This window comes from Anomalospiza imberbis, chromosome 5 (assembly GCF_031753505.1).
Source record: "Anomalospiza imberbis isolate Cuckoo-Finch-1a 21T00152 chromosome 5, ASM3175350v1, whole genome shotgun sequence".
Classification (NCBI taxonomy): Eukaryota; Metazoa; Chordata; class Aves; order Passeriformes; family Viduidae; genus Anomalospiza; species Anomalospiza imberbis.
This window is the reverse complement of record NC_089685.1, coordinates 51,206,583-51,234,166: the sequence shown is the minus strand read 5'-3', so window position 1 is coordinate 51,234,166 and position 27,584 is coordinate 51,206,583. Positions and strand designations below refer to the sequence as shown.

Sequence of the window (27,584 nt, the reverse complement as noted above, 5' to 3'; positions counted from 1 at the left end):
CAATGAGGTCACCCTGAAGACTGATGATGACACTTCAGAAATTTGGAATTTGTACTTATGTCACTGCTTACTTTTGAAGGAACCTATGCACTCCCTAAACCAGGTTATCAGAATTATTTTGCAATCCAGGTTATAGGACTCTAGAAATTTTTCTTTGGATTTGACATGAGTTGTGGGTAGTACTAATATAATACTAAATTAGTACTTCTCATTGGTTCTTAATGGTTTCTAATTTTGCTGTGTACATGATGTTAAACCATGTCCTCTGTCACTTTCTCCAACCAACAGAAATGTTCACAGTTAATATGAATTATTCAGTTAGAAGTGCTTTACATGTCTATATTATTTTTTTTTAAGTGATAAGAAAAGAAACTAATTCTCAGCATTCTTGCCAAATAATCAAGGGACTTATGAATTGTCTCAAAACAATCCCAAGTCAAAACCAACCATTTTTTCCTCCAGTGCCACTCATCTCTGAACACCACTACATTCAACACACAGAACTGCCAGATTCTGTCTTTCCATGATTTAAAGATGTGCTTTGGACAATGATCAGCAACCCTATATCCAGAGTGCCCTGAGAGCCAGCCTGACAAAATGATCAACACACCTTGTGCTTCTGGGAAACACCTCTTGCATTCTTAGATGGAAACAGATACCAAATTGTTGCTGGTTTCTTGGATTTCAAGCATTAAGGGGGGAAAAACCAAGTGTGTATATGTGTTTGGGTCAGTCCCCAAATATACTTGTGGCTAGTGCAGAGGAAAACTGGTGGTCAAATATATTCCAGCAGCTTCCATCCATGCAGCAGAACAGGAATGGTGAAAGGGAACAAACCTTGCAGAGGTTCAGGGCAGCAGAAATATTTAAAGTGTTATCAGTGGTGTGTGGAAACATTGTCTTAACATCCACCTTGCTGGAAAACCAGCACAAATCAGCTCCAAAAATTAATGTGGATGTGGTAAAGATACAGCAGGAGATGTCCTAAGTGGTGACTCAGTGATGGGCAGATTGTCCCTTCGCTCTGTGCTGCACAGCATGGCAGGGAAATCAAAGTATCCCCCTCCTTTTCTAAGCAGAGGCGAACAATTCCCACCTGGAACAAGGCCAGCTCCTGCACTGTTTTCACTACAATCTACAAACTGGTTTCACTACATCTACAAAATTAGGTGGCATTTCAGATGAATAGAAAAGTAGAGCAAAGTTAGAAAACACTACCAGTCTAGCATTTTATTAGCTATCTATTTTGACAGGGATAATTTGAAAATATTTATAATTCATGTTCCCCAGTTAAAAAAAAAAAAAAAAAAAAACCAAAAAAAAAAAAACCAAACATGTAGTAGTAGCAGCTTGAATAAATTTCCAGTAAACTTGATCGGGAATTTTCTATTTATGTCAACTCTCCCAATGTATAATCCTTTTCTGGATGATATCAGGATGATAACTGGCACCTGAAGTCCAGCACCTAAAATTCTGTGCTTGTATGAGAATTCCAGTCTACATTAAAAAAAAGTCCAGAACAAAACCAATGACCCCACCACTATGCTAATTTCTACTGCTCCTGGTCCTAGGAATAGTACTTGGAAATGTGAAACCTGTGTGGCCAGAGCCAGAGGGCCGGGGGAAAAAAAACAAAAAAACAAAACAAAACAAAACAACAACAACAAAAAAAAACCCCAAAAAAAAACCCCAAAACCACCTCATGACTTTGATTGCCAGAGGTGGCAAATATCAAATAAATATTAAGCAACCTCCTCTGGTAGATTTGTTGATTTGTTGATTTTTGTAAGATCCTTGCTGCTGACTCTCAGCAAGGACATAGCTGCTGACACTTGGCTGTCACCACAAGGAGCCACATCTCCTCTTCCTCAAACAGCAAATCCACTCCCAAGTAGCTAAGAAATAATGGCAGTACAGTATTAGGAGGTAAAGCCACACCAGAAGGAAAGGCCCCCCCCTTGATAAAGTATGAGAACTGGATCATCTTGTGACTAAAACAATGTCATTCACCACCTGGCAAAGGCTGTGCTGCCACAGAGAACAGCTGGGCTCTACCATATCCCTGGTGTTGAGCTCCTCAGGAGGCTGGAATAAAAGCCTTTGGTAAGTTTATTCCCCAGCAATGAGGAACCAGGACCTGGCTCAGAACCTGGGCTAGGCCAGGCTACCTCACCCCCCATTAATGTCACTCCTAAGTGAGCAGGCTAAATACATCTCCAGGCTCATTCAGGAATTATCCTGGATTTTACCCAATGATTCACAAACCTGCAGTCACTTGGTGATGGAGCTGGTCTTCCCTGGCATATCTGAACTTTTTATGACAGAGCTTTTCTTCCAAATGACAGACAGACATTCTGATTTTTGAAGGCCTACTTTTGCTAGGAAAAATCTCTCTTTTTCCAAAGCAGTTCACAATCCTCCCTTTTAAATTAGAGGCCAATATTAGCTTTTCACTCTTGGAGTCAAAAATTTCATCAGTTCAAACAAATAAATCCAATAACATGCTTTGAAGACTGCCATGGAAATAATTCTGACTTTATGCAGCACTGCAGCAGAAGGTTTATAAACTATTTCTATTAGCCAAAGTTACTGCATGAAACTGAGACGTTGTATTAAGAGAGTAGCATTTTGTTTTTAATAACTGTCAGAGATATGCTGGCTGTCACACCAGAGCCCAATAGCTTTTTAGCTGTCCTCTTATTTCAGGAGCAACAACAATTTCTAAATGCCAGATTTCCCAAGATCAGGAAAAAGTTATCTTCTATGTTGAACTAAAAAAAAAAAGAGTAACATTGAAGCCACTCCATAACTGATTGAAAAAAATGACCAAAATTTGATTGAAATTAAATCAACTGTTCACAGGTACAGACAAGGGGGAGATGAAGTCACATTTTCATGAGCTTGTCTCAGCTCTTCAAATTCCCACTACTAAAAAACAGATTCATGTTTATATAAAATTTAATATGCAAGCTGTTCACCCATAATATTAAATTGCCCCTTTATATTTAATATTTGCTAAAATTGTGGAGTTATTTATGTCCCAGATAAGACTGCAGCACATGTGCATTAGCTATTTCATCATACCAGATTTTAGCATATATTTATTATGAAGCTGTTGCCATTATAATGCCTAAGTGTCTATTGCTTCCAAGGAGAAATATATTATCACTGGAATGTTCCTACATGCATAGCATGTAGCTATGGAAATACAATGTCATAGGCTTCTTTAGAGGTGTTAAGTACAGCACAGAGGAACTGGGAGCCGGCAGGAAACCTGCTCTGGAAGTCCTGTAACAGCAATTTTTTCTCTCCTGTGTTTCAAGGGTGCTGATATTCCCACTCCTGACATCTCTCTGAAAAATGCCACACAACATCCCAACATCAGGGATCAACAGCGTTATGAAAACCAAGAAAAATTTTACAGTTCCAGTAAATAGGAATTAAACTGCACAGGCATGGCACCAAGTCAGTGCTTTTAGTGAACACAAAACAAAACCCACCAACAGTTTTAGGGGCTACAGAACTGACTGCTTAGGCTATTCTGATTATTGGTAAAAACCTCTGCTCTGAATGCAGAAAAAAACCTTGTGAAAACAAGGGTGAGAAATGATACAGACAAAATTAGTGCTCTAAGTTGGATCAGTGACACAGTTTCATCTAAGTCCTGTGTTTTCAACAGGTTGCCATTTCCTAGAAGGCTCAGAGAAGTGCTGGGAGCGCACAAAGATATGGAAAAACTCTGGTATTACACACTGAGATTGCTCACCTTGGAAAAGACACAGCAAAAGCACAGCAAAGCTTTAATAGGGTAGAGATGGGGAGGCTGGGAATTCCTGTCTCTTCACCCGTCCAAAAAGTGGCCCCCAATGGAATATGAAGAGGGTCAACGAAAAAGTGATAAAGAAGTAATTGTTAGCCCACATATAATTAAATGGCCATGGGAAGTCACCAAGGCCAAGAATTCAGCAAGACTCAGAAGAGGATTTGGACATTTCTATAGACAAGTAAAACCAGTTACAATAGCAAATGTTAAAAAAACAACTATGGGAAAGGAGACAAAATCTCTTGCTTTAGGGCCCACAGATTTATGATCTTACTGTTAAGGATTATCCCAAGATTTCAGGAAGAATAGAAAACTTGACGTCTGCCTGCAGTGGGGGTTCTTAGACCTTCTGAAGCATCTGGTGATGGCCACACAGCAAGAAACACTCTTAATCCTCTGGTCTGACCCTCTTTAGCAATCCACATGTGTTTAAAAGAGAACATGATGTGTACCAAGTCTACTTGTCTTGGATCCAAAAAGCAGTGCAACCCAAAGTAGATTCAAGAGGAAAGAGGTTTTCATGAAATCTCTGAGGAGGAGACATGGAGAGCACTACAGTGACCCAAAATACCAGCTGGAACCCTGACTCCAACAAGCTAAACACAGAACTGCCGTAGCAAGAAAACACGTTACCAAAATCACAACGTGAAAAAGATCTGCATTTCATCTATATGATAAATATCCTTAGCAAAATACTACTGGTTTATACAGAAAACAATGGTAGAAACACTTCAGCTTTTGAACAAAGGCAGCTTCTTAGAGAAAAGCTCCAGGCTCCCTTCCCCAGTGAGACATTCTGCTGGTGTGGACGTGGGGACACACACCCACTTGCTCAGCCAGGTGACTCCAAATTCTCCCTCTCACTCCCACAGAATACTCTTCTAGTTTGTACTAACGAAGTCCAAAGTACCTTATCCTCTAAGGCACTAAAGAATGTCTCTGCATGGCAGAGACAGCCACAGCATCAGCCTTCTCAGCTCTGATGACAGCCTATGAACACCAGATCCCTCATTTAGCCCTAAATAACACTGACCAGAACGTCACCGTTATTTAGTTCTGTTAATTAATTACCACTTTGCAAAGGCTTTGTTACATACATTGGTTTCCTACACATATTAGTGCCTTTCTGTCTCCCTGTGGGTCCACTTGATGAGGAAATGGCTTTTTGACTGCAAAAAGGACTGAGTGCCACCCAATGTCTCCACCTACATACTTAATGTCCCTCTCTGGCCTAAAACTCCTCATAAGCAGAAGCAAGCATTAGTATTCTAACTGTGGCACCATGAGCTGCTGAGCCTCAGCCAAAAGCTTGACAGATTTATATAGTGCAGAAGGAATGATGCAGGAGACCAGGAGAGGATCTGGATTTTGTCTCTCCTGCTTTCCTGTCCTCCATCTTTATTCTTCCTCCTTGTCCCCTCTGAATTTGCCTTTTTCCTCCCTATCCCCTGGCTGTTCCAAGGACACATTATAATCCATGTGACACTTGATTTGTAGCTTTTGCCCCTCAGTTACTCTGGCAATCCTGCCTCTTGTTTAACAAAGCAGCTCTGGAGGACACTGGGAAAGGGCAAGTGAGCATTCGGGAAGGAAGCATCTGATTAAAAGTTGAGCCTTTTCCTTCTCCTCCACACTTGAGTCACCAAGCCAAACTCCCAGCAGAAACACACCTGATGATTCACTATAGCAAAAGCATTGGAACTGACAGAACAAACCAAGATGAAGCAAAATGATGTCCAAAAAAATTAGACAGGAAAACTTTAAGATGGGAGCAAGCTGGCAGATGAAAAAGTTCCAAGCATGGCAGCTGGTTCTGCAGAGAATTTTCCTCAGTCTTTGGTATATGCAGGTAAGTACCTCCAAAAAATCATTATAGACAAGAACAGAAACTCATCTTAATGAACATGTATTCTGCAAATCAATAAGGAGATGGGGAATGAAGTAGGATAATTTTTGGAGTCTAATCTTGGACTCAACTACAAGAGAAGTCAAAGGAAACTGAGTATACCAAGTACTGACAGAGGACCCAGATGAAAGAAATGCTATTGTAAACCTCACAGCAGGATGTTTCTGCAGTGTTAAGTAGAAACTTTAATTTGGAATTTGCCTGCTGCAAAGCCCTTAACATTTTTAGCACAAGACTCGGGTTTAATTTGAATAGGTCTGAGCAACAGACATATTTACAGTGGCAAAGATGTTTTATTTTGTTTTCACTAGCAGAATGCTCGAATGGCTAATTAAAACCAAATCATATTACCAAAAAAGAAAAAAAAAAAAAAAAGTCAGAGCCAGTGTCTTTTTAAAATTACCTGACACTTAAGGCAGACTAAATTGAGTCAGTTTCTGGGAATGTGCGTGCTCTGACCTGTGTGAAAAGGCTGCCGAGGGACTGTGTACAGGCAAGACAGTTACCATGGATACCTCACTGCTTTAGGTGTAGAAGCTTAACATTACAAACAACTTTGCAGCATTAGGCTGCCAGCCTCATAAAAACACTGCAAAATAACAATGAGCTCGGAGAGAACCGTTATGATCTACTTTGTGACATGCAAATATAAATCTTCTATCCTAAGGCAAAAGACAAAAGTAGGATTGAGGGGACATGGCCAGATCATGCAGGCCTTCATTTACAGTCTGCTCCAGAAAGATGCTACTGTCTTTGGATAGCACTGATGATAATGGGACCTGCAAGTAGGCAGTTTGCCTCAGAATATTGTCCTCCTGCCTAAAGTTTTACCTAAATTAGGACTCCAAACTTGAGCCAACACAGCACAGGCAGAGGGAAATGCAGTCAGAGTCAAAAAAACACAATTATTTTAAATTTTTCCTTTAACAGCACAAGTTACTCTGTATATACTACCACAGGGTTTATGGTATCACCCACACTGATTGCATTGAAGGACAGAGCTTTCACATGAGATACTACAATGTATTATTCCCACATCCTTCAAAGAGCACAGGGTCTTTGTGGGAAGATGCTGACTGTGACTGCTGGGCAGCAAGCTGTGTGCCTACTGAATGCCCTCAGCCTCGAGAGAGGCCAGAGATTTTTTAGCTTTACAAATGCAAGCCCATCTCTTGGCCTAACTACCACTGCACCTGTCACACAGACAGTCTCAATGAGAAAAGAAAATCTGCTTCATACCATTCTAATAGTGGCAAAAGAGATTCACTCCCTCACACCAAACTATCTAATCTATTGATCCAACAGCCAACCATTTTTCAGGCAGTGAATGCATCTGTCTCCTCCTTCACCTCGAGCAAAGGTTCACAGGAAATCACTTGAGATGCTTTCTCCCGCTTCTGGTATTAAATTACACACAAAAGAAGTTCAGGTGCAAGTGGGGCTGGAGTTATGTTTCAGGGAATGAAAAATCCATCTCAAGGAGATTTATGATCATTTCAAGTATTCCACAGCCAGGAGCTCACACGAACCAAAAGCAGCACTCATAGCTGGCTCTTACAACATTAATTAAGATGCTTCAACAACAAGATTATAGATGTACTTATTGCAAAGCTGTGATGGCCAAACCCTTCCATGAGTCAGGACAGGAGAACGACATGCTGGGAGAGCTGCAAGTTACAGGATGAGGAGAAATCAAGAAGTTGGAGCTGGTGTGGGAGGCAAAGAGGGGCAGTCAGCTCGTGAGATTCAGCTGAGCACAGATGTGCATACCTGCAATGTTTCATAAGCAAACAGCAGGTACCCCTCCAGCATTTTGCAGACATACCTAACAGAGCAAACTGGACTCCTTCCACGCTCTGTCAAATATTTCTGGCAGTGGGTGCATTCCCCTACACTGTAATTAATTTTGCACTGAAGGCACCCTGAGTTTTCGCCAGCACAGAACCATTTTTCAGCCTTCATGGCACAAATCAAAAGGGGCTCATCCAAATGGCTGAAACCCTAGACCCGTGCCACAGGACACCACGTTTTCAATATCAGACTTTGTGCCCATAGTTACAAGAAGGAATAATGCAGATCACATAATTGGCAAAGTAATTGATTCTATCTGCAAACCAGGTAGGCAGATTTTAAATAATAGCATGGAGGACCCACTTGGCTGGTTCAAGAGCACTGTGGGTGCTCAGGTCCCCCTGCAGCTCTCCCCATTAGCGTTTCTACCACAACTACACAAGTTTTGTAATGGTCAGGAGCAGGTGCAATGACTGGGAAACCTTTAAACCACTAAATACCAGTTTCCCAGAGGGCAAGGGTGCAAAAGTTCCTGTTTGCTATGATTGATCCCACTGGGAACTCTGAACAGGCAATGCAAGAGAACAAGGAAAGGGCAGCTGGAGTGATTCCATCATGGCTCTAATAACATTAGAAATCTTTTTACTGGCTTTAATGGGATTTGGATCAGGTGCCAAGGAAGTCACCTTACATTCCTGATATCTGTTATTCCTACCAGCACAGCAAAACAAACAAATCCCAAGCATCTTTTTTTTTTCATGTCTGTACTCCATGAAGGATACAATCATCCCACATCCACACACAAACAACCTCTGCAGTTGCAGGACAACTTGTTTCTTAATCTATTAATGAGATGAATTAGTGAAGTAGGTAAGAAAAGGAAGTAAATAATTAAATACGAATTTTTAACTTGGCATTTTCCCCTCTAACAATGTTGCTGTGCATTTTAAGCAATCAACCATCCAAATGAGGCTTGTAAGTGGCTAGAGCTATACTTTCAATATTATTAATTTTAGTATCCAGAGAAAGGGAAACAAAGTACTCAAAATGCACATTAAAGCCTCCCATGTAACAGTGCTGTGCTGCATGTCCAAAACCACTGCTAATGCTGCATAAGCTGCAAGAAAAGCCACCTGATTTTTCTGGATTCTGCCTTTGCTACAGCTTAATATCAAAGGGAGATTTAAACAAATATTTCATTATGCACAGTGTTGGCTGAGGTTTGTCACTCTTCCTTGCCCTTCTAATGAAGAAATTAGGTGGATTTACAGAAATACATGAAGTCCTTGGTGTTTTCCTAGATAAAGAATCCCACTCCTCCTCATTTAAAAGCTGCTAGCCTTGCTGTAGGTGGTAATTATGTTGAGGGTGAATTGCTGTGGTTACTGTCTGGCAACACCCAGCACTGGCACATGTAATCCCCACAGTGTCTGGAAGCAGCATTACATCAAACCATCCAAGCTAGTGGCTTACACAACCACTACACCCCTTTGAAATCTGTCAGCTCCAGTGACCTGCTGTGTGTGTACACTTCTGTTTCTCAGACATCAGCTTCATCACTTATATCACACAGGTATCAACCTCCTTTAGAAATAAAAGTTGGAAGCACTGACCTTTAGCCTAACTTAAAATCTTAGGATGAAAAAAACAATCTACATATCAAACAGCAAAGAACTGCTTGATTTTAACACCAAATCTGACCTCAGTTCATAAGAGGCTGCGGGTGCATCCATGCATCACTATGGAGAGGAACCTCAGAAAACAAAACAACACAGCACCAGAAAGGGAAGCTGCAAAATTCTGCTTGTGAAACTAAATCATGAAATGGGTTAATTTGGAGCCAGCCTAGAGATCCCTAAGGCAGGGCAGAACTGCACACTGTAAGCAGGCACATCCCATCATTAAATCTAAGAGCTATGGATCAGGTTGTTAATTAAAATCAGTTCTGCTGGGATCTCTGCACCAAAATTAAAAATCATTGAGAAATCTCAAATCAAACAAGGTGTTCATGTCTCCAGCTCTCAGGCAGCCATGTCATATTATGTGAAGACCTGTGAATAAGAATTGTCTCGTGAAATCAGTGGGACCAGACATCAAGCAGAGACTGCTGAGCTCAGAACAGCTGTATCTGCAGCATAGCCGTGTGCTAAGCAGGCAACAGCCTAAGTCACAGAATCACCGCATTTTCTACACAATTTGAAAACAAACACGTTGTACTTTAACGAGAAATACTGTAACTACGTCCTTGGAGGATTGTTGTTCTGTACCAAAGAATTATTTCCCTTCCCTCTCCTCTCCTCCCCCACTTCCCTCCCCTATGAATTAGTAAATGAATTTCTGCCACAAACCCTCAAACCATATTCTTCCCAATCAAAGAGTCAAACCGTACCCAAGAGAGCAAGGCAGCACAGAACCAGTGAGATCCTGCAGACAGCCAGACTGGGTGGAAAGCTCCTGTCACTGCCACACACAGATGGGCACACACAGAAAGCCTATGGGGGGAAAACAGGACAATACCAGAAAGAGGATTACATCCAAACTACATTGCTGGAAAATGTTCTCCTGCAACTGCACAGCTGAATCATCTGCAACCAGACCAAAAAAAAAGGATGATACTCAACAAAAGACAGTCCATGTAATTTAATAAGTAAGCAGAGTTTTGGTGTTTTGCCTTTTTTTTTTTTTTTTTTTTAAATTTTTTATTTTGATCCTACACCACAAGTTTGGAAACAATTCCTTAAGGGCAAGGTCCATATTATGGGAGAATCCAGCATGGGCACTTATGGGCAAATCTATTACAATCTGCATATATTTCCAGAGGAAATGAAGCCTGCAGTTTAGCTCAGGGTCTGCACTTCGGTGTTTTAGCAAATGGGGGACATAATGTGTGCCTGTGAACTCAGACAGAATACAGATCCAAGAAGACAGGATTCTTATAATGTTGTTTTTTTTTTTTTTTTTTTTTTTTGGTAAGACACAGTGCTACAGGGGCTAAATAAAAGGCTTTTGAAAAAGTCATTGCACATAGCACGAGAATAAAGTGCCAGTCCCAGCAGTGGCCGCACAGCCGGCATCCACATTGTACAACAATCGCACAGCTCAAATCGTGACTACGAAAGGACAGCCCAAGCAGCAGGTGGGATGGGAGGATGGCAGGGGGCCATACCACAGCACCTCTCTCTCCAATCTCTCTGTTCATCAGTCATGTCACACGGGCTGTTCCCCTGCAAGGAACATCCAGAGGAACAGAGAAACTAGAAATGCAGGTCCTGGGCAGGGGAAGCAGCTGGTAGGCATCTGTAATTGAATTCCAGGAGGACTTAGGCTATTTTTAAAACTCTCTGTAGGCTGGCTTTCTTTTTTATTTTTTTTTTAAACAGGTGAACATTTCCAAAACTCAACACAGTTTTAAAGTTTCACTGCATACATCTCTGAGTTCCAGGTGATAGCAGCAAAGCCTGAGAAATCAGAACCAGATTCTAAAACTCTGCACCAAGGAGAAAAAAAAAATTAAATATACAGTTTTCTTTGCAACTGTATATTTTAAGGATAAAGAACTTTTGTCCTGAAGTGCAAACACACAAACCCTCTTCTACTGCCTTTATACCCTACGGGGACACTGATTTTCTAACAACTCCAAAATAAAACAAATGTCATTATTTATGTGCTGTGCTCCCACAATATCTAGTAACCCACAGCTCTGAGGGCTCATTGGTATTTAAGGAATGAAGCCCCATAAAATGTAGGCTACTGAATAGGAAGAGTTTTGCTGTTTTCTTTCCATAAGTGGTACCTGAATAAGGTGATTCCATTCAACCAGTGGAACACTTTCAGCACTGGCAGAGTCCAGCAGGAATCCTGGCATTCTTTTATTCATAAGCAACCTGACCTGCTCAAGCTGTGGTCAGAGCTTTCCACACCTTTGGAGCTCCTTTATCTCCTGTAATGTCTGTTAGATGATAACCAGAGTCCTAATATTCCCTCTCCACAACTTGGGAGAAGAATGGCCCTTTATTCTGAGAGAAGGCCTGTTGTTAATCTCCAGCTGTCAAGACCTCTGAATCTGTTTACCTGTCTGGGCACTCCCTCTGCTCATGAGAGGCAGGGTCTGGCACCACTTCCATATCCATCCTTGGAAGGATCAGCAATGGATGGTTAAAGCACCTGAAATACAGCTCAGCATGACTGATATGAAGCAGGAAAAACCAAAGACTGCTAAAGAAGCAGAGAGAAGAAGTTCTCATTTCGCTCACAACACAGTCCAGTCTGAGCTGTACTCATTTATTTTCCGAGTTGCTGCAGCAAGTTAAATTCTCTGATGATAATGAGCAGTCACCAACTGCATCACCAACTCATTAAATCAACTCAGTATCCACTCGCTAGCAAACACATTTATACTCTTTGGTTTTAAGACTCACTGGCTAGCAAAAGCACAGCATATGATATTTGTTGGGGTATAATTTCTATTATTTTTGTTCTGATTTGTGGAAAACTATCCTTATGTAGTAGCAGCATGCCTCCCTCTGTCTTTTGACTGTGCTAGATTATACACAAAACCTGTTACTTTTAATAAATACTCAGAAGATAAAGCCAGGGATCATTTTTCAGCACTTGCAAGACAGAGTTATGTAACTATACATAACAATGTATATTTAAACATGGGTCTGCTGTATATAGAGAGGTGAAGTGAAAGAATAGAGGAAAAGCAACAGAAGGGAAGACAAAAGCCTTATACCAAAACAAAACACCGTTTTGTGATGATTATTAATATAAAAACAACTCCAACACTAACTTCCTCTCAGAAATACAAAAAATACAGGATAACAGAAGCTGTGTCATATGAAGTGATATTATTTGTTGAATATTCCCCAGATGGACAAGCAGTACACCTGATCTTATCAAACAGCACAGGAGTTTGTTGCAAGCACAGCTTTATAAACAGCTATTTTCTTACTGTAGTGGTGGCAGGGGAAATGTTTAAGAGGAAAATGTTTTGACTGTCATGCAATCACACTGCCTGTAAGCAGTACATTCTGGCCCCTAGAAAATAGGGGAGATTTAATACAGCTCAGCATTTCAGAGGGTTTGGTTTCTTCACAGCTCCTGGGCAGCACTATTGTTCTTTTCAAGGGCAAGACAATGAACATTAGCTTCCTTCAGAGGAGGAAGGATGGGATTTCAAATGGTACTTTGGAGAAATGGTGTATGCTGCTGGGTGGGGATGGGGGAAGAGCTTTTCTGTCTGTCAGCTCTGTTATGTCAATATCCTCCTCAGCTGGTTATCAATAAAAATTGTTACTGAAATTTAAAGCTGCCCTAGATGCTACACATTTGGTGGGGGTTTTTTCGTCCCCAAAGTCACAGGATCTTGGGTTTTTTTTTTTTGCAGAGAACTAGATAAAAGGTGAGAGGTTGATGGCACGAACATCTGTAGCTTCACACAGGCACTCCTATGCAATGCCACCGGGGAGCCACACACAAAATAATTTATGGGAACTCCTCACAGACCACCTGCACGCCCAAACCTCAGTGCCTGCACTCCAGCATCCTCTGCGTAATCCCGCATCCCCCATGCGGGGAGGCACCTCTGCTGCCTGCGGAACCCCTTCTCGAGGCGGCGGCAAAGCGGGAGAGGGGCGGGTTAATAAACAAAACCACGTTCCGTGCTCTTGTGGCGGAGGGGAAGGAGCGGGGTCTCCGTTTGTGCCCCGGCGCCGCCGCCGCGTTACATAAGGCGCGACCGGCGGCTGCCCCGGGCGGCGCAGGGGATGCGCGCTCCGTGCAAAGGCAGCCCCGCAGGAAGCTCGGGAGCCGTGGCTCCGCTCCTGGCGGCGCGGCCGCGCTCCCCGCGGGCCCGGGCCGCGCTCCCCGCGGGTTCGGCCGCCGCACGGAGCCAGACGCTGCGCCCATTACATAACAGCGCCCGCACCTCCCCCGGCGGCCCCGCTCACATGCGCCGCGGTCACATGCCCAAACAGCTCATTAAATCGCTGCCCGGGCAAAGGCGATTACAGCGCGGGGGCCAACTGGAAAGGGGGAAGCCGGCGCCTTGCGCTCGCCCGCATCCCCCCGCACAGCGCGCTGGCCCGGGGAGCGGCCCTGGGGCACCGCTCTGCCCCTCCTGCTGCCGGGGCTCTCACCCAAATCAGCCTCCTGGCACCTCTGGGAGGGCCGGGGACCGGCCTCTCCTGTCACCACGCTGATCGCTCACACAATCCCACGATTGTTAGGGCTGGAAGGGACCTCTGGAGCTCGTCCAGTTCACCGCCCCTGCCTTGGTGACAAATGAACGCGTCCAGGTGGGTTTTGAAATGCCTCCAAGTGTCATCTGGAGGGATTTTCTGCAAACAAGGCAGGTGGTATTTGATAATGGATATACATTGGATGCGGGTGATAAAACACGCTCCTCCCCGTGTCAAAGCCACATCCCTCCAGGCAAGGGGGTCCCTCCCAGTGTCACCGTCTGCAGGTTTGCATCCCCACACGTATGGTGGATATAAACATTTCCACAGGTATGACAGCCACAGATCACAGGAGTGCGGGGTTAACACATGCCCCAGATCTCCTAACCAACACCCATCTGGCTGCCTCGGAAGCTGGCAGCCTCCCCACCCACACTGGGTACACACCCACCTGTGTGCCACAGGCACCTTTGTAGGGGAGGGTGCTCCATACAAGGTCTTCTGCTTTTGTTGGATCACCCCCTTGGGTTGCAGATTTTTGGAGCCACCTTGACCCAGAAATCCTCCTTCAGGAGAACAGGAATTGCAAATCAAGTTGGCCAACACAGCAGGAAGAGTCTCTGGAGTCCGTACAACTCAAGAAGCGGCTCCTTTCGTGTATGCCAACATTGCAGCAAATTTCTAAAAGCACATTTTTCTCCAATAGAAGCCAACTTCAGAACAAGAATTTACAAAGTAAGCCAAGCTTAATAAATTAATTTTTTTAAAGACTTCATGCCATTTTTCCCCCAACAAATCTTTCATTCACAAAGCCCAGGAGCACACTCCTTGATTTAGGGAGAAGATGGGCACCCTGCCAAGCAGCGAGGTTCTGCACTGTCATAGGCAAAGTCCAGCTTCCACTTTCAGAGAGACCTTCTCTCAAGGTGAGTCACTCAGTCCCCTGGAGAGGAGCCCGAAACGGGAGTGAGCTTGTGCTACTTAAAAAGTACCCTGTGCTGCACTGCTGCGTGCCCACGGTGGTGGTACCTCCCTGTGCAGCAAGCTCAGGGCAAGAGACAGCGCTGTGCTCGAGCAGCCTGTCAGGGGAACCTCCGTTCCCTTCCCTTGTCCTTCAGCAACCCTCCTCAGCACAAAAAAATCTAGAATTACCAAAGCTTTGGGCCTAAACACAGCGTTCACCGGGTCAGAAACAAGCATTAGGGCAATATATCTGTTGACCAATCTCGGGGGAAAAAAAAAAAAAAAAAAAGACAGCTTCCCCAGGGCGGCTGTTGCTCAAGTCAGATGGGCAGTGGAACTTGTTTTAGCTGCACATGTGCTTTCCTAGCAGGAACGTGTGTGAAAGAGCCCCTTTGTGCAGGGCTGCAGCTGCCTGGTGCTGCTTTGCCACCTCCTGTGGCTCTGGAGGCCCCTGCTGGAAGATGGAGCTGGCCAGGCACAGCATTGGCAGGGGCAAGAAAGCAGCCACTTTTCAGCTGCAAAATGAAGAGTTGAGAATCATGCAGAAGAGGCTTGAGAAAACTCTTTTAATTTACTCAGATTTTACTACCTCATGGTTCTTGCAGGGGGCAGAGCCCCAGCTGGCTCAGTAGTAAAATCACAGTGCATAGGGCTTAGCAGCAAAACAGACAGATAGTGATCAAAGTACTGAACTTAAGACACAGAAGCCATAAACTGTGGGGTAGATCAAAAGAAAACATTATTCCAGCAACATTTCCTTTCCTGCTCCCAAATAAAATCTTTCTTCACCTAAAAATCAGGGAAAAAAAGAAAGAAAAAGGAAAAAGTATGTGCAAAAATAGGAGAGAGAGAGATAGCTTAAAGAGACAAAGGAATTGTTTCTTTAGTTTCAAATTGTTTATAGTTTAAAAAATAGGTTAAATACATGATGAATTAAAGTATATATCAAATAGCTGACTTCTTGGGGGTTTTTTACCTTTTTTTTTTTCTTTAAAAAAGGGAAGTAAAAGACCTGCATTTAGAGTACCCAGTGTGCTAGAATTTGCTACTGAGTTAAAACAAGCTCTTTCAGTATTGCATGTATGGAAATAATCTCTTTATATAAACAGCTTCATCTAAGTCAAGTGGCTCCCTGCAGACCACACTGGGGACAGCAAACCCTTCTCAGCAGCCTGGCTGAGCATCAGGTGGGACTCCAGGAGGAGCCAGTTCAGCTGCCACCTCCCAGCCCTGTGCCCACACACAGCCAGCACTGCTCTCACCTGATGCCCTGCACAGGCACAAATAGGTACCACTTTGCCCAGATTTCTGCAGTACAAATTACTCATTTCTGTCTAAGCACACCCCAAACCCAAGTAATCTCCTAAACTTGCTGCCCTGACTGAAGTTTTGGGTTGTTTGGGTTTTTTTTCTTCATGAAAACACTTCCCCACACAGAACCAAAATCCAAACTCAAACAATAAAATCTGAGGTTCTCCCAGGCATGATGCTATTTGCTGTAAGAATACTTAAATATGAAGGAAAAGAAGAAATTATTCAACTTCCAAATGGCCCTTTCTAAGTCCTTTTGGTTGGTTTCATTGTGAGAATTATCATGCCTACAACAAAGTGCCAGCAACAACCAGGGCAAATTTAATAAAGACTGTGACATATAACCAGAACAATCCTCTGTGCCATCCTGGGTGAATTTACTGACTATCCCACACTTTATTGCTAGCAGTGAATTACTGCTAGTAATTCACTGCTTCACAAAAGCAACCTAGTTAATGTGGGTCTCCTTGCAAAATTAAGAATACTCAGGCTGCACAGTGTGTTCTCCAGGAACATTTTTTTAGCCCCTTCGAAAAAACTGTAAAAGCAGAACTTCCCAACTATGTGCAGGGCTTCCAGCATTTGTTTAAATGCAAAGATTTTCATTTTTAGAGAGCCACAGTAAAATATTTGTATATTTAGAAGAGTTTGGTTTCTTAAAATGCTGAACTGCACCCAGTAGAGCAGCCTGGGAGGAACCTTAGAGCTGGGAACCTCTAACTGGTCACAGCTGAGAAAACACCTGGTTCAAGGGAAGCTTGTTATTCCTCTGGAAGCAGTAAGGAGTCTTAAAACTGAAAGACCTGAGAGTCAAGGTTATCAAAATTTCTTTTGCAGCAGAGAGAGGCAGACTGGTATCCAGCCCTACTGGATGGAGGGCTAATGGGGCACAAATGCTACCGTAGACAGCTAAGGAGTCAAAAAATCAAGTTGTTTTTTGTTTTTTTTTTTTTTTTTTGCAAGAAAGAGGAGAAAAGTAGTAAAAATATAAGTGGGGGGGAAGGGTAAAAAGCTTGCAGGAAAAAGGAATATAAGGAGACTTTGCTGGTGTAACTGCTCAGTAATTGGGGACAAAATGTTTTGGACAAGTCTGCCAAAAAGAATTTTCAGAGTGACAAGGCCCTATCCCCAGCCCCCAGTGACAGCTCTGCACCTGGAGTTACCAACACTGGTCCCACCCTGCTGAGCACATTTCCCTGTGCCCCAGCTGAGGGCCAGCAGTGCCTCTTGCTGGCACCCCTGGCAGTAGAAAGGATTCCCTCATGGGTGCTCCAAATATTCTGGTCTTTTCCCCACGAACTGCAGAGGTCAGGTAACCATAAATAAACCTGGCTTTTATTTCAGTAAATAAACACGTGCGTAATTCAATGAAGCATACTTCAAACTCTGGGATTTGTACAGTAGAATTGGAAGAACAGACACTCTAAAGACTCAGAGAAATCCCAAATAAACTATTTGTAATTAAAAAATCTCATGATTTTCAAGCCAAATCTCGTGATTTGTTTGTGGCCTGACTCAGGATTTTCAGTGCTTGGGGCTGGCAACTCTGACTAAGCAGGGATATGAAAGAAGAGCGAGAGTGACTGCCCGCCAGGCTTCTGTTTTCCTGGGACAGAAGACAAAGCAGCTCTGACAATTCCAGCTGGCAATACCATCCAGGCACTCCTCCAAGGCCAAACATGCTGGGTAAAATCCTCATCAGACCCCCCCAAAAAAATCCTATCAGAAGCAGTTACTGTGGTTGCTTAATAACTGTTTTCCAAAGTTCAATATAGCATATATTTTCTTTTTCTTGAAAAGGGGGAGATGGGCCACATTACAGACTAATCCCTTGCCAGATATCATTAGTGATGAAGTCCCTTAGAAATTACATCAGTTTGAAACAAATCAGAAAACAGTGAGTTTCCATTTCCTCCTCCTGCCTGGCTAGACAGAGACCTCAGGATCAGCTTTCATCCACAGCCTGGAATCAGCCCTCCTCTGCGTCTTGCTTGGTGTGGCAGGGGTGTTAAGCAAGTAATTGCAACCATTAAAAAGAAAAATAGCTCACTCACTCCTGCTCCCCATCCCTGTCAAATACCAGCTCCTTCATTAGGCTTCCCGGGAGCTGTCTCAGCACTCTGCAGGAGATTCTCCCTGCTCCTGGTGGAGGTGGGTGCTTCCAGCTGTGGCACACATCTCCAGCCACCACCCCTGTGTGCTCCTGGTGATGCCAAACCGGCAGCTGTCCCCTCTCTCCTGACAACCCCAAGTGGCCCCTGACACCTGGTATCTGGTAAGATGGCCTGGGCAGGGAGTGGAATCTAACTTCCACCCCTGTGCAATGCCCAGCCCTCCTTCTACCTGCTCACAGGGTGATGGATAAGGAGCAGAAGTACAGAAAGGTCGAGGAGAAGGGCCTTGCTGGTTCTTAGTGCTTTTGCTGTCCCTAGTAAGGCAAGAGCACGCCCCATCCTGCTGTCTGAAAGGGATGTATCTTTAATTCTTTGTGCTTGGACTGACTAAACCAGAACAATATCATAAACTGATGTTTTCTGTAGAAACTCAGTGCCTAAAACACATTTCTGGATCATAAATCTTGGACTAGAGCAGTTTATGTAATGCCACCTATTCATGCTGCCCTAAGTAACCATAACTAACCATTCCATTATAATGAGTCCATTATCCCCTGCTTTATTGTATTTTCTCTTAAAACAGAGATCAAAGATTTGGATCTAGTGGCATCATGCCGATTTCATTTTTATTACTGGCTCCCTAGGTCTATCATAAATATTCATTGGCCATCCTTAATACAAGGCATTGAATTCTGCTCACTGCTATCTCTGGTGCGACTGCAAAGTACAAACAGGGTTGTTGCTCAAACATATTAAATAAAGCAGCAGCAAATTTGTGATAGTCAACAACAACAACAGCAACAATAGCACAAAACCCCCAAAACAAAACAAAAAACCAAACAAAAAATACCCCAAACCACACAGAAAACAAAAGAACCCTTTTCCCTTTCCAAGGAAATCCAAAAGCAAAGGAGACATTTTCTCTTGCCCCCTCCACGACTACTGCAGACATTTGACTGCTGTGGGAATTGAGCTGTGCAGCAGCAGCAGCAGCAGCTGACCTGCTCCCACAGACAGGAGATGTTTCTGAAAAGTCCACAGTTGCCACACTGTGGTCTCTGTGATACTGCAGCACTCTCTGTGCTTCCCAGCAAGAATTATAACCATTACCTGGCAGTGGTACTGAAACTGCTCATAAATGTGGCCTTTTCATACAGGAATTAATTCTGAAAAGGGAGTGGGAAGCGTGTGGGGAAAAACATCTTCCAGAATCACAGTTAAGAAAAAGGTTTATGCAGTCTTATTCTCCTAACTCCCAAAAAACCTTGCAACCATCCCAAGCTTCAGGGTGCCTGCAATTTGTTTCTCTCACATGTTCCTCTGACCTCCCCACCTCAGTGTAGCTGCTCCCAGGGTATGGAAAGCCCTGTTGTACCCCTGTCAATTGCTCCTGCTCTGCAAATAAGCACAAAGGCTCGTTGGGATGTCAACTGGGCACTTTGAACAACCACCAATCACTAAAATTACAGTGGCCATAGGAATTATGTTTTTATTCCTGTTAAGTAACTCTGAGAGCATTAACACATATCATTCTAAACAAGACCATCTTCTCCATTAAAAACAAAACAATATGCTACGACACCAATTTAACATTCTAATATTTATCTTCCAATATAACTCCACTATGGAGGTAAAAGAAAAAGAGAATTAATAGGAATAAATAACCTAAAATAAATATTTATATTTATGAATCCATCCTCACACAAAACTCCACTCACCTGGAGACATGAACCATATGATAAAACTGTTGACTCATTTTATGTATGAACTTACAACATATCGTGGTCATTTACCTAGTCCCTTTCCAGTCTAAGATCTGCTAGAACCTTCCACTAAATTCCTAAAAATCTGCTTTATTCATAATTCAAATTATAGAAATAAATCAGGGATAAAACCTTGATCCTGATATCTTCATGCTGTAGAATTTGATTCAAAGAGCTATAGCGAGCACGGAATTTAACTTCCAGATGTACTGAAGTCTCTAGTGAAATTCATTTCACCTGTATTCAAAACAAGACAATCTAGTTGCTGTTGTTCACAAAAAGGATCCTGATGAGTTCCATGAATATTGTACCTGAGTAAGGTGAGATGAATCATCCTCAGAGCTCTAACAGTTCCATTTATTAAACAGCTCCCTTCTGTTGCACTCTTTTTTATTTGTTTTTAATGAGTAGCATTATCAATAGAGAAGGATGTCAGTTTGCAGGCAGTTAAGATTTTCTTGCTGATTTGCTTTTCTTAGGATCACATTCATAGGAAGGCGTTAATGTGAAATAAGAAGGGCAAACCTCCTATGTCCCATACAGTGTGTAAAGGGCGAATTCCAGAGCAGAAATTGGTCATTGGAAGTTCAGAGTAAAGAACAAGCTACTCCAGTTTTATTGGTTTGGTTGATGCTGTTTTGTTTAAGCTACAAAAAATATTTTACAGCATCAGATGCTCCTTTAGAGGAGAGATGATGTATGTGAGAAGGGCAGATGATAAAAGTTCCAAAATAATTTATCAGGATTTGGAGCTTAGTATTTCTGAAAGAAAACTGGATAACAACATACCATAATCTTAAAAATTGACAAATATGAGCTGCTGAGAGACTACAATCTTTTGGATGAAATGTGTTAGCAACCATGTGTTTTTACAGCCTAGGCATCCTGCCATTAGATTTGTTTGTGACTTGAAGAACAAACTAACAAAGGAAAAATAACCAAGGTTTTGAAACAAAAAAGAGTAAGTACAGAGAGTAGTGAGCACCACTGCTCACTGAACTATCACCTGAGACAGAAGTACCTGCAGGTCTCTGGAGATACTTTATTTGCATCATGGCGAGTTAACAATTATGCATATTAAAGAGAGGGCAAAATCATGCCTGCAATGTAGTTAGGCCTGTGTTCACTGTCCCTGCAGCAGATTAAACTGCTCCTGCCTTTCACTAGATCAGGACCTGCACTTTGTAAGGTGTCAGGAGGGCTGTCTCCTGAATTAACTGTCCTTGATACACAACTTTGAGTTTAAAGTTCTTGTCCAGCTCAGCAAGGGCAATGCACTCTGCCTGAAACCACCCACGGCACAGACCCCTGTAGGCACTTCACAACTGGCCCAAGCACAGTACTTCTCAACAGGCTTCTGAAGGTGACACAAGCAGGTGACAGTCCAAAGCTGGAGTAAATCTCTAGGGCCTGTTACTTACAGAAAAAAAAATATCCCCTTAAAAATAAGTCACACTTTTTATATACCAGTTCTCACAGGTTTTTGCATCGGCAACAAATGTGTGTGATCGAAAATGCAGCAGAATATCTGGGGGCTGTCCAGCAGTGTGGTCCTTTCAGTCCAGAACAATGCAGATCACAGGAGGTAAAAGGGGCACCCCAAAGATGAGAGATGCTAATTCAGAATATTCTGGTTGATGCTGCCTGTCACAGCCCCAGAAATGTGCAGCAATACCAACACAACAGTGGCTGATGGCCCGAGGCTCTGAGCACTGTGGCTGACAACACCTGGCTAGAACAAACAACACCATCACATGCCTCCTGGTATCCCTTTGCTTAATTATCCCAGCTTGAAGCCTAGAGGGGGAAAAGTGAAACTGTGCTCATTTGTTTTTCTGTAGGTTTTCTCTCTTTTGTAAAATGTCAGTGCGTGGGTCTAATGAGAAATTACCACACTTTCAGGTTCTGACCACATCCAGTGTTTAGTCTTGCATATCTGAAAGCTCTGGTGCTCCTGCCACTTCAACTACTGGCTCAGAGGATTCAGAGCAATAGCAAAGCTTGAATCCTGTGCTATGAACAATTCCTGAGGCTTTGGTTCTGCAGCTGATCACCACCTTCACTCAAAGCATCTCCAAGACCGAGGGGTTTGTCCCACTTGTGTTTGAGTTTTCACTCATCATTTAACTCCCATGACAAAGCCACAACAGCAGTTTTTTGACCATACCAGAAGTGCTGGTCACAGCCAGGCTGGCACTGCTGGAGATAACCAAACATTCTTCCTCCCTGCATCTCCAGTCCCTCCCTGTGAACTGGTTTCCTAATGCAGGACCCTGCAAAAGCATCCTTAATCAGCTAAAACAGTTAAGTGATTTTAAAAAAATTCAGTACAAACTGCACTGAGCATACATGTCCTCCTGTGCTGTTTCTGACCCCCTTGTCAGCTCACAGGCACACTGAGCTTAGTGAGGAGAAAGGCCTCTTGACAACAGGGAAAAACAGGCCAGTGCACAGGTATTTTTATACATCAGCACAAATAAAACTGACAGCAGAAACAGGGAAAAATTAAATGTAATTCTTCAAAATGCCTGCAGTGCCACTAACCCAAAATGTGAGTAGTAACACAAATAAAGGAATTTGGATCCTGCTTGCCCATTTAAAATAAGCATTCTTTTGAGGTATGGTACATTCAGCAAGCAAGACATTTTCAGAATTATTCTCTTTTTCCTCCTCTTTTTTTTTTTTTTTTAACCTACAAATGCTGTTTATCTAATGCTGCCTAATTTGCACATGCAAATAAGTCAAATCATCTTGAAAATATGAGGCCATAGAGTAGAATGCAGTTGAAGTTGAGAATGTCTGCGAGTCTCGATGCTGCAATGCTGGGACATTGTAGTGGCTCCCAAAATCTCCTGGCTTCTAATACCCATTGAGGCCATTTACCTCAGCAGAAAAAGACCTGCAGCTCCCACTGGCTTCAGCTTGCCTGGTAGATCAATACAATAATAAATTGGCACGACTGCTTTTGACAAACTCACTGGAGTTTTGTCAACAGCTCCACGTGAAAAGATTCAGTTCTTCTGGCACAAAATGACCAAGAGCCAGCAGTGGCCATATCTGGGACCCCATCTTACAGGAATAAAATACATTTGTATTTCCACCAAAGCTGTACTGTTTCTTTCACATGTATTTCGTGGTGTTCCTTCAAACAAAGGGGAGAGGACAGCTTACATTTAATATCTAAAGTTGAATGCTGAAACATTAACCCTTCAAAACAAAAGGCCACGAAGCTACTTCTATGATTTTAAATCATAAACTAGTACAAATGTCTAAGAGAAAACCAAACATTTTTCATGAGTTTTTCCATAAAAGGCAAAAAGCGCAACTACTTATTTCTGACAATTAAGCAGCTTACAGAGTCTTTGTTCTACTGACACTTAAAAATGCAGCTTTCAATTATGTATATTTAAGTTCAACACCTAAAGGAGGAAGAAGAAGTATAAAGTGTGTGCTCTGCAGCACAGGCACCCCTTCCTGAAGGGCTCCATTCAGTTACAGTAGTGTTTCTCAGAGGAGCTGCCTTAGGGCGGGGCACACAGGCCTGGATTCTGCCACGTTCTGTAACGCCTTACCATCCATTAGCACATCTGATCAGATGTAATATACACATGGTAGCAGAGAGGATATTTTTCCCCCAGAGGTGCTGACCTGATTTATGAACAACTGGGAAATCAGTAGGTTGTCTGTAACCAAGGCATTGCCAGCAGCTGGAAGTCCATATGGGCACCATTATATCAAGAGTTCAACAACTTCATCCAATTCCCTGAGGAGGGTTTAATTTAAGCTTCTGAACCCTCTTTAAAGATGCTGGACTACACTTCCTGGCACTTTAAGCAGGGCAGCAAGGTAATGCTAAGATTTTAAACTGCTCCAATCATTTGCAAAGTGAGCACACATCAGTCTACATGTCTCAGGTGCTTTTGGAAATGTTACTCAGATTCAAACGGAGGTGTATAAATAGGTCTAGAGGCAACATTCACACAGAAATTAAACTGATATCAAGCACTACAGTAAAACACAAAAAGACATGCCTAAATAAATTCAAAAATGCCAGTCCAAGATCCTTCTGGTTTTGCAAAATGGGTATAAAAACTGCCAGTGATTCTAAACTCAAATACAGATGGGGCACATCCAGTCCAAGCGCAGTCCTTTCTGTCCCTCCTGCTTTTCTTCTCAAATAGTTAGTCTGAAGCAAGCTTTAGATGCCGCAGTAGCTATCTGAACAGAGGCAATGTGAGCTCTCCCCAAGCACTGCTTTCCCCAAGTGTTTTAATGCTGTTCTGGAAGAGAGGGGCTGTAGATCAGGTTTCACTCCAGTTGGTGACCTAATCAATACAAACAGGGCTAGGACTCAATGCGGAACTCCCATGGGATTGCAATAATCACCCACAATTACTTATGAAAGCCAATCAATGGCCAGGAGGTTTTAGGTGTCATTTATACACCTTAAATCAAACTTCTGAAATTAAACTTTGATTCCCAGCACAATTAGATGCTGTGGTGCTAAGCACAAGTGAGTGCTGCCTCAGAGGCTGACTGCCAGGAAATCCAAGGAAGTGGAGCCAGGAAAGCACCAGAGACCTGAAACTCACCACCAAGAGGAGGTGCAACAATAGAGTTGGCATAGTGGATGCAGAAATAGGTATAAAATCACTGAAATAAGCCCCTACTCCTCTTTTGCCTCCTGTTCCTTCAGCAAATGACACAGGCTACCTTCCAGTGGTCAAATGAAGGACAAAGAAAGTAGAATGTGCTTAGTGGTGGGAATTCACATGAAGAGAGAGGAGGAAATTTTATTTCATTATTTCTTCCTTCTTTCTCACTGTGGGAAAGTCTGCAGAAACTGGAGGTTGACCATTTCTGTCAGGTTTATCACAGAAAATACAAATTGATGGTTGATAAGCAAACTCAGGTTTCCTGTCAAAATGTCCCATGTCCCTCTGTAGCTTTGTTCTGGTTATGACCATTATGTATCTACTACTATTTTTTTTTTTAATATCTGCATACCACAGTTTAGTAACTTTGCAGGCAGTGAGATCATAGCCCAAAAAAAGATGGGAAACACGCACATGAGGCTATTCATTGTGCTATTTTTACTGTTCTGAAGTCCATGGCACTGAACAATGACTCATAAGAGTAGCAAGCCAGAGAAGCACTTGCAAAGCATATCCAAGCTTGTTTATTCACATATTTGTTTGCACTGATTCATCACATTCCTCAGTGTAAAACCAATGGGACTCCAGAGGAAGCACGGGGGAGAAATTCTGTTTAGAATGAGCTTTTCCACCCACCCTGCATCCCCAAGATGGTGGAAGTCACATGAGGGATTTGGGAATACACCTCCTTTACCCACTCCTGAAGAGCAGAGCCCGATGGAGCACATTCCCTCTGATGGGAATTCCCTCCCTTAACTCTGCCTCCCTTTATCAGCAGCCACAGCAGGGTACAAGGAGCAACTAAAACAAGCAAATCTTGCTTGTTTCAAGTCCTACATTAAAAGTGTTACCTTTTTTCCTTCCCCTGTAGTCCTGAGATGAGGTTAACTTATGGTGGTCTATGTAATTCTTTTAGAGAGGTTTGGCAAAGGTCACTTACAAAAGCAAATTATTTTTCCCATGTGATGCAGTGGTATTATGCACCCAGACTGCTATTAGAATAAATATGAATAATAATAAAGAATAATAATATCTGCTTCCCCTGTGAAATTCTCTTTATGACATTAAAAAAAAAATTGTCTGCCCAGGCCTAGCCACAGTTTTCTTCGAGGAGGAGGTGAAGATGAGGTTGGTTTCCTCTGCTTACACTGGTTATTTTTGCACAGGGCAGGTCTCATGTCAGCACTGAGAGATTAGATGATAGCTCCATGGTTCATATTTAAGAGTGAATAAAGCTGAAAGGGTTTGGGGAATACCCAGAAATACAGATAAGAGGAAATTTCACAAAAGACACTGGGATCAGGCTCAGAAAGAACAGGGACAGCTGATATCTACATCTGAATCTGCCTAGTGATAGCCAAAGGAACAGGAAAAATGAAAGAGGCATTTGAAAGACTTGGTTTTGTGAGAGAAAACTGGGCAATGAGGGGAGAGAGGAATGCGAGAAATAATTAGGCACTTACAGAGTACAGACTATGTCACTTCTTCCCAAAACTGGCAGCTCTGCTTAAACATTGCAGATTTCCTTTCACACATTTGGGAGCATTAAAAAGCGTGTGGAGTACAAAAGTCTGGCACCACAGGCAGCAGGGAAAAACTGTACAATTGCAATTAAAAATCCCTATATTTCCACTGATTTTTATGGCAAAGTCAGGTGTAACAAATTAAGACTAATAGCCAGAAATAGAGAATGTCCAATATATAATAATTATACATACTAATACTTGCTACTGCTAATTAATTTCATCTTGCTTGCCTTGACTCTTATCAAGTCCCTCACAAAAAACTATGTAAGGCAGAGAGTTTCTTTTGTTCCAAACCAACTTGCTACCTTACCACACTGTTCTTAAGACACCAAGTTATCTCTAAAACATGAAAAAAACTGAAATCATGTCAGATTCTGTTATTAATACCATGCTGTTAGTTCTATATTTAATATTAAAATAGAAGCAGTACCTCTTCTGCAAAGTTGGTTTTCTTGTCAAGCATTTCTCGTAAAGTTTGAAGGATTTTAATGCAGAGCTTTTCTTCTTTCTCCATTAGTTTCTTTGTGTGATTAATCAACCTGAAAGTAAAATATTAAAACTTAAAGAGCATTGCACATTGTTGCTAAGCCATGCTGCAATTTCTTTCTGTAAAAATTGCCCATCACTATATTTTTCCTCAAGGAAAGGAAATAAAAGTGGTCAAGAGAAATCATAATTAAAAAGGAAGTGGGACTTTCAAGGTGTTGGGAGATTTTTGTGTCAATTTCCATATCTTATTGCCCATACAGAAGACAGAATTTTACATCCACTTTATTTGAGGGTTTGCAGTTTAAGATCCAGACTTGCTATTTCATCCTTCCTTTATTTAAAAGTAACTTATTTTAACCATTATTTAAAGGTAACCAGTGTTCACCATGCATCTTGCAAACTTTAAAAGCTACAACCTTTATACCTTCCAACTTCTATGATGGTTATAATATATTTATGATATAATTAGCAAATGGTATTCAGCCAAAAGGATTTCCAAAAAATCTTACATGGAAATGTTCAGAAATACAGACATTTGGATGAAACATAATTGTTGTTTACATTCACACAACCATTTGACAAGCCAGAAAACAAGGTCCATTTCTGTCTCCAGAAATGACTGTGACAGGAGTTTGGATTTCAGTCAGCTGAAGCTGATACCAGAAGCAGCTTTTCTGTCTTTGTGCAGAACAGATCTGTGCACAGGTCCTTGCACTGGTTCACACATTGCTGGAGAAATGTTTGTGAAAATAGGAAGGGAGGAAATCTGAAGGCCTTCGACAGGTTTTGGTGTGGTTTTTTTTGGGTGTTTTTTTTTTTTTTTTTTTTTTTTTTTGCATTTTGATGCTGGCTTCAAACAGGAGTTTGGACAGAGGACACGGGATGGGATAATCTCAACATTTAATTTTTTTTTTTTAATTTTTCCAAACATATAAAGTATATTGTTATAATGCTACCTCTGCAGAATATGCAAATAACCAAGGAAACAGGAGAGCTGCCAAATGCATTCATTTTCCCCAAGTTATCTCTGTTTAAATTATAGTTTCTCAAGGGCGAGGAGG

The 27,584-nt window shown here is 42.3% G+C and overlaps 1 protein-coding gene and 1 long non-coding RNA gene across 12 annotated transcripts in view; one reads left to right on the top strand and one right to left on the bottom strand.

Moving 5' to 3' along the window:
• ITPR2 (inositol 1,4,5-trisphosphate receptor type 2) overlaps positions 1 to 27,584 on the bottom strand; it is a 244,817-nt gene that overhangs the window by 86,534 nt on the left and 130,699 nt on the right. For all 11 annotated transcript variants that reach the window (XM_068190738.1, XM_068190736.1, XM_068190731.1 and 8 more), the window contains one exon: positions 26,465 to 26,573. In XM_068190738.1, coding sequence (XP_068046839.1) covers positions 26,465 to 26,573 — 109 coding nt within the window. The remainder of the gene's footprint in view (positions 1 to 26,464; positions 26,574 to 27,584) is intronic.
• LOC137474292 (uncharacterized) lies at positions 13,477 to 18,894 on the top strand. Its single transcript, XR_010999278.1, has 2 exons — positions 13,477 to 13,819; positions 14,237 to 18,894. It is a non-coding gene; the product is annotated as an uncharacterized lncRNA (long non-coding RNA).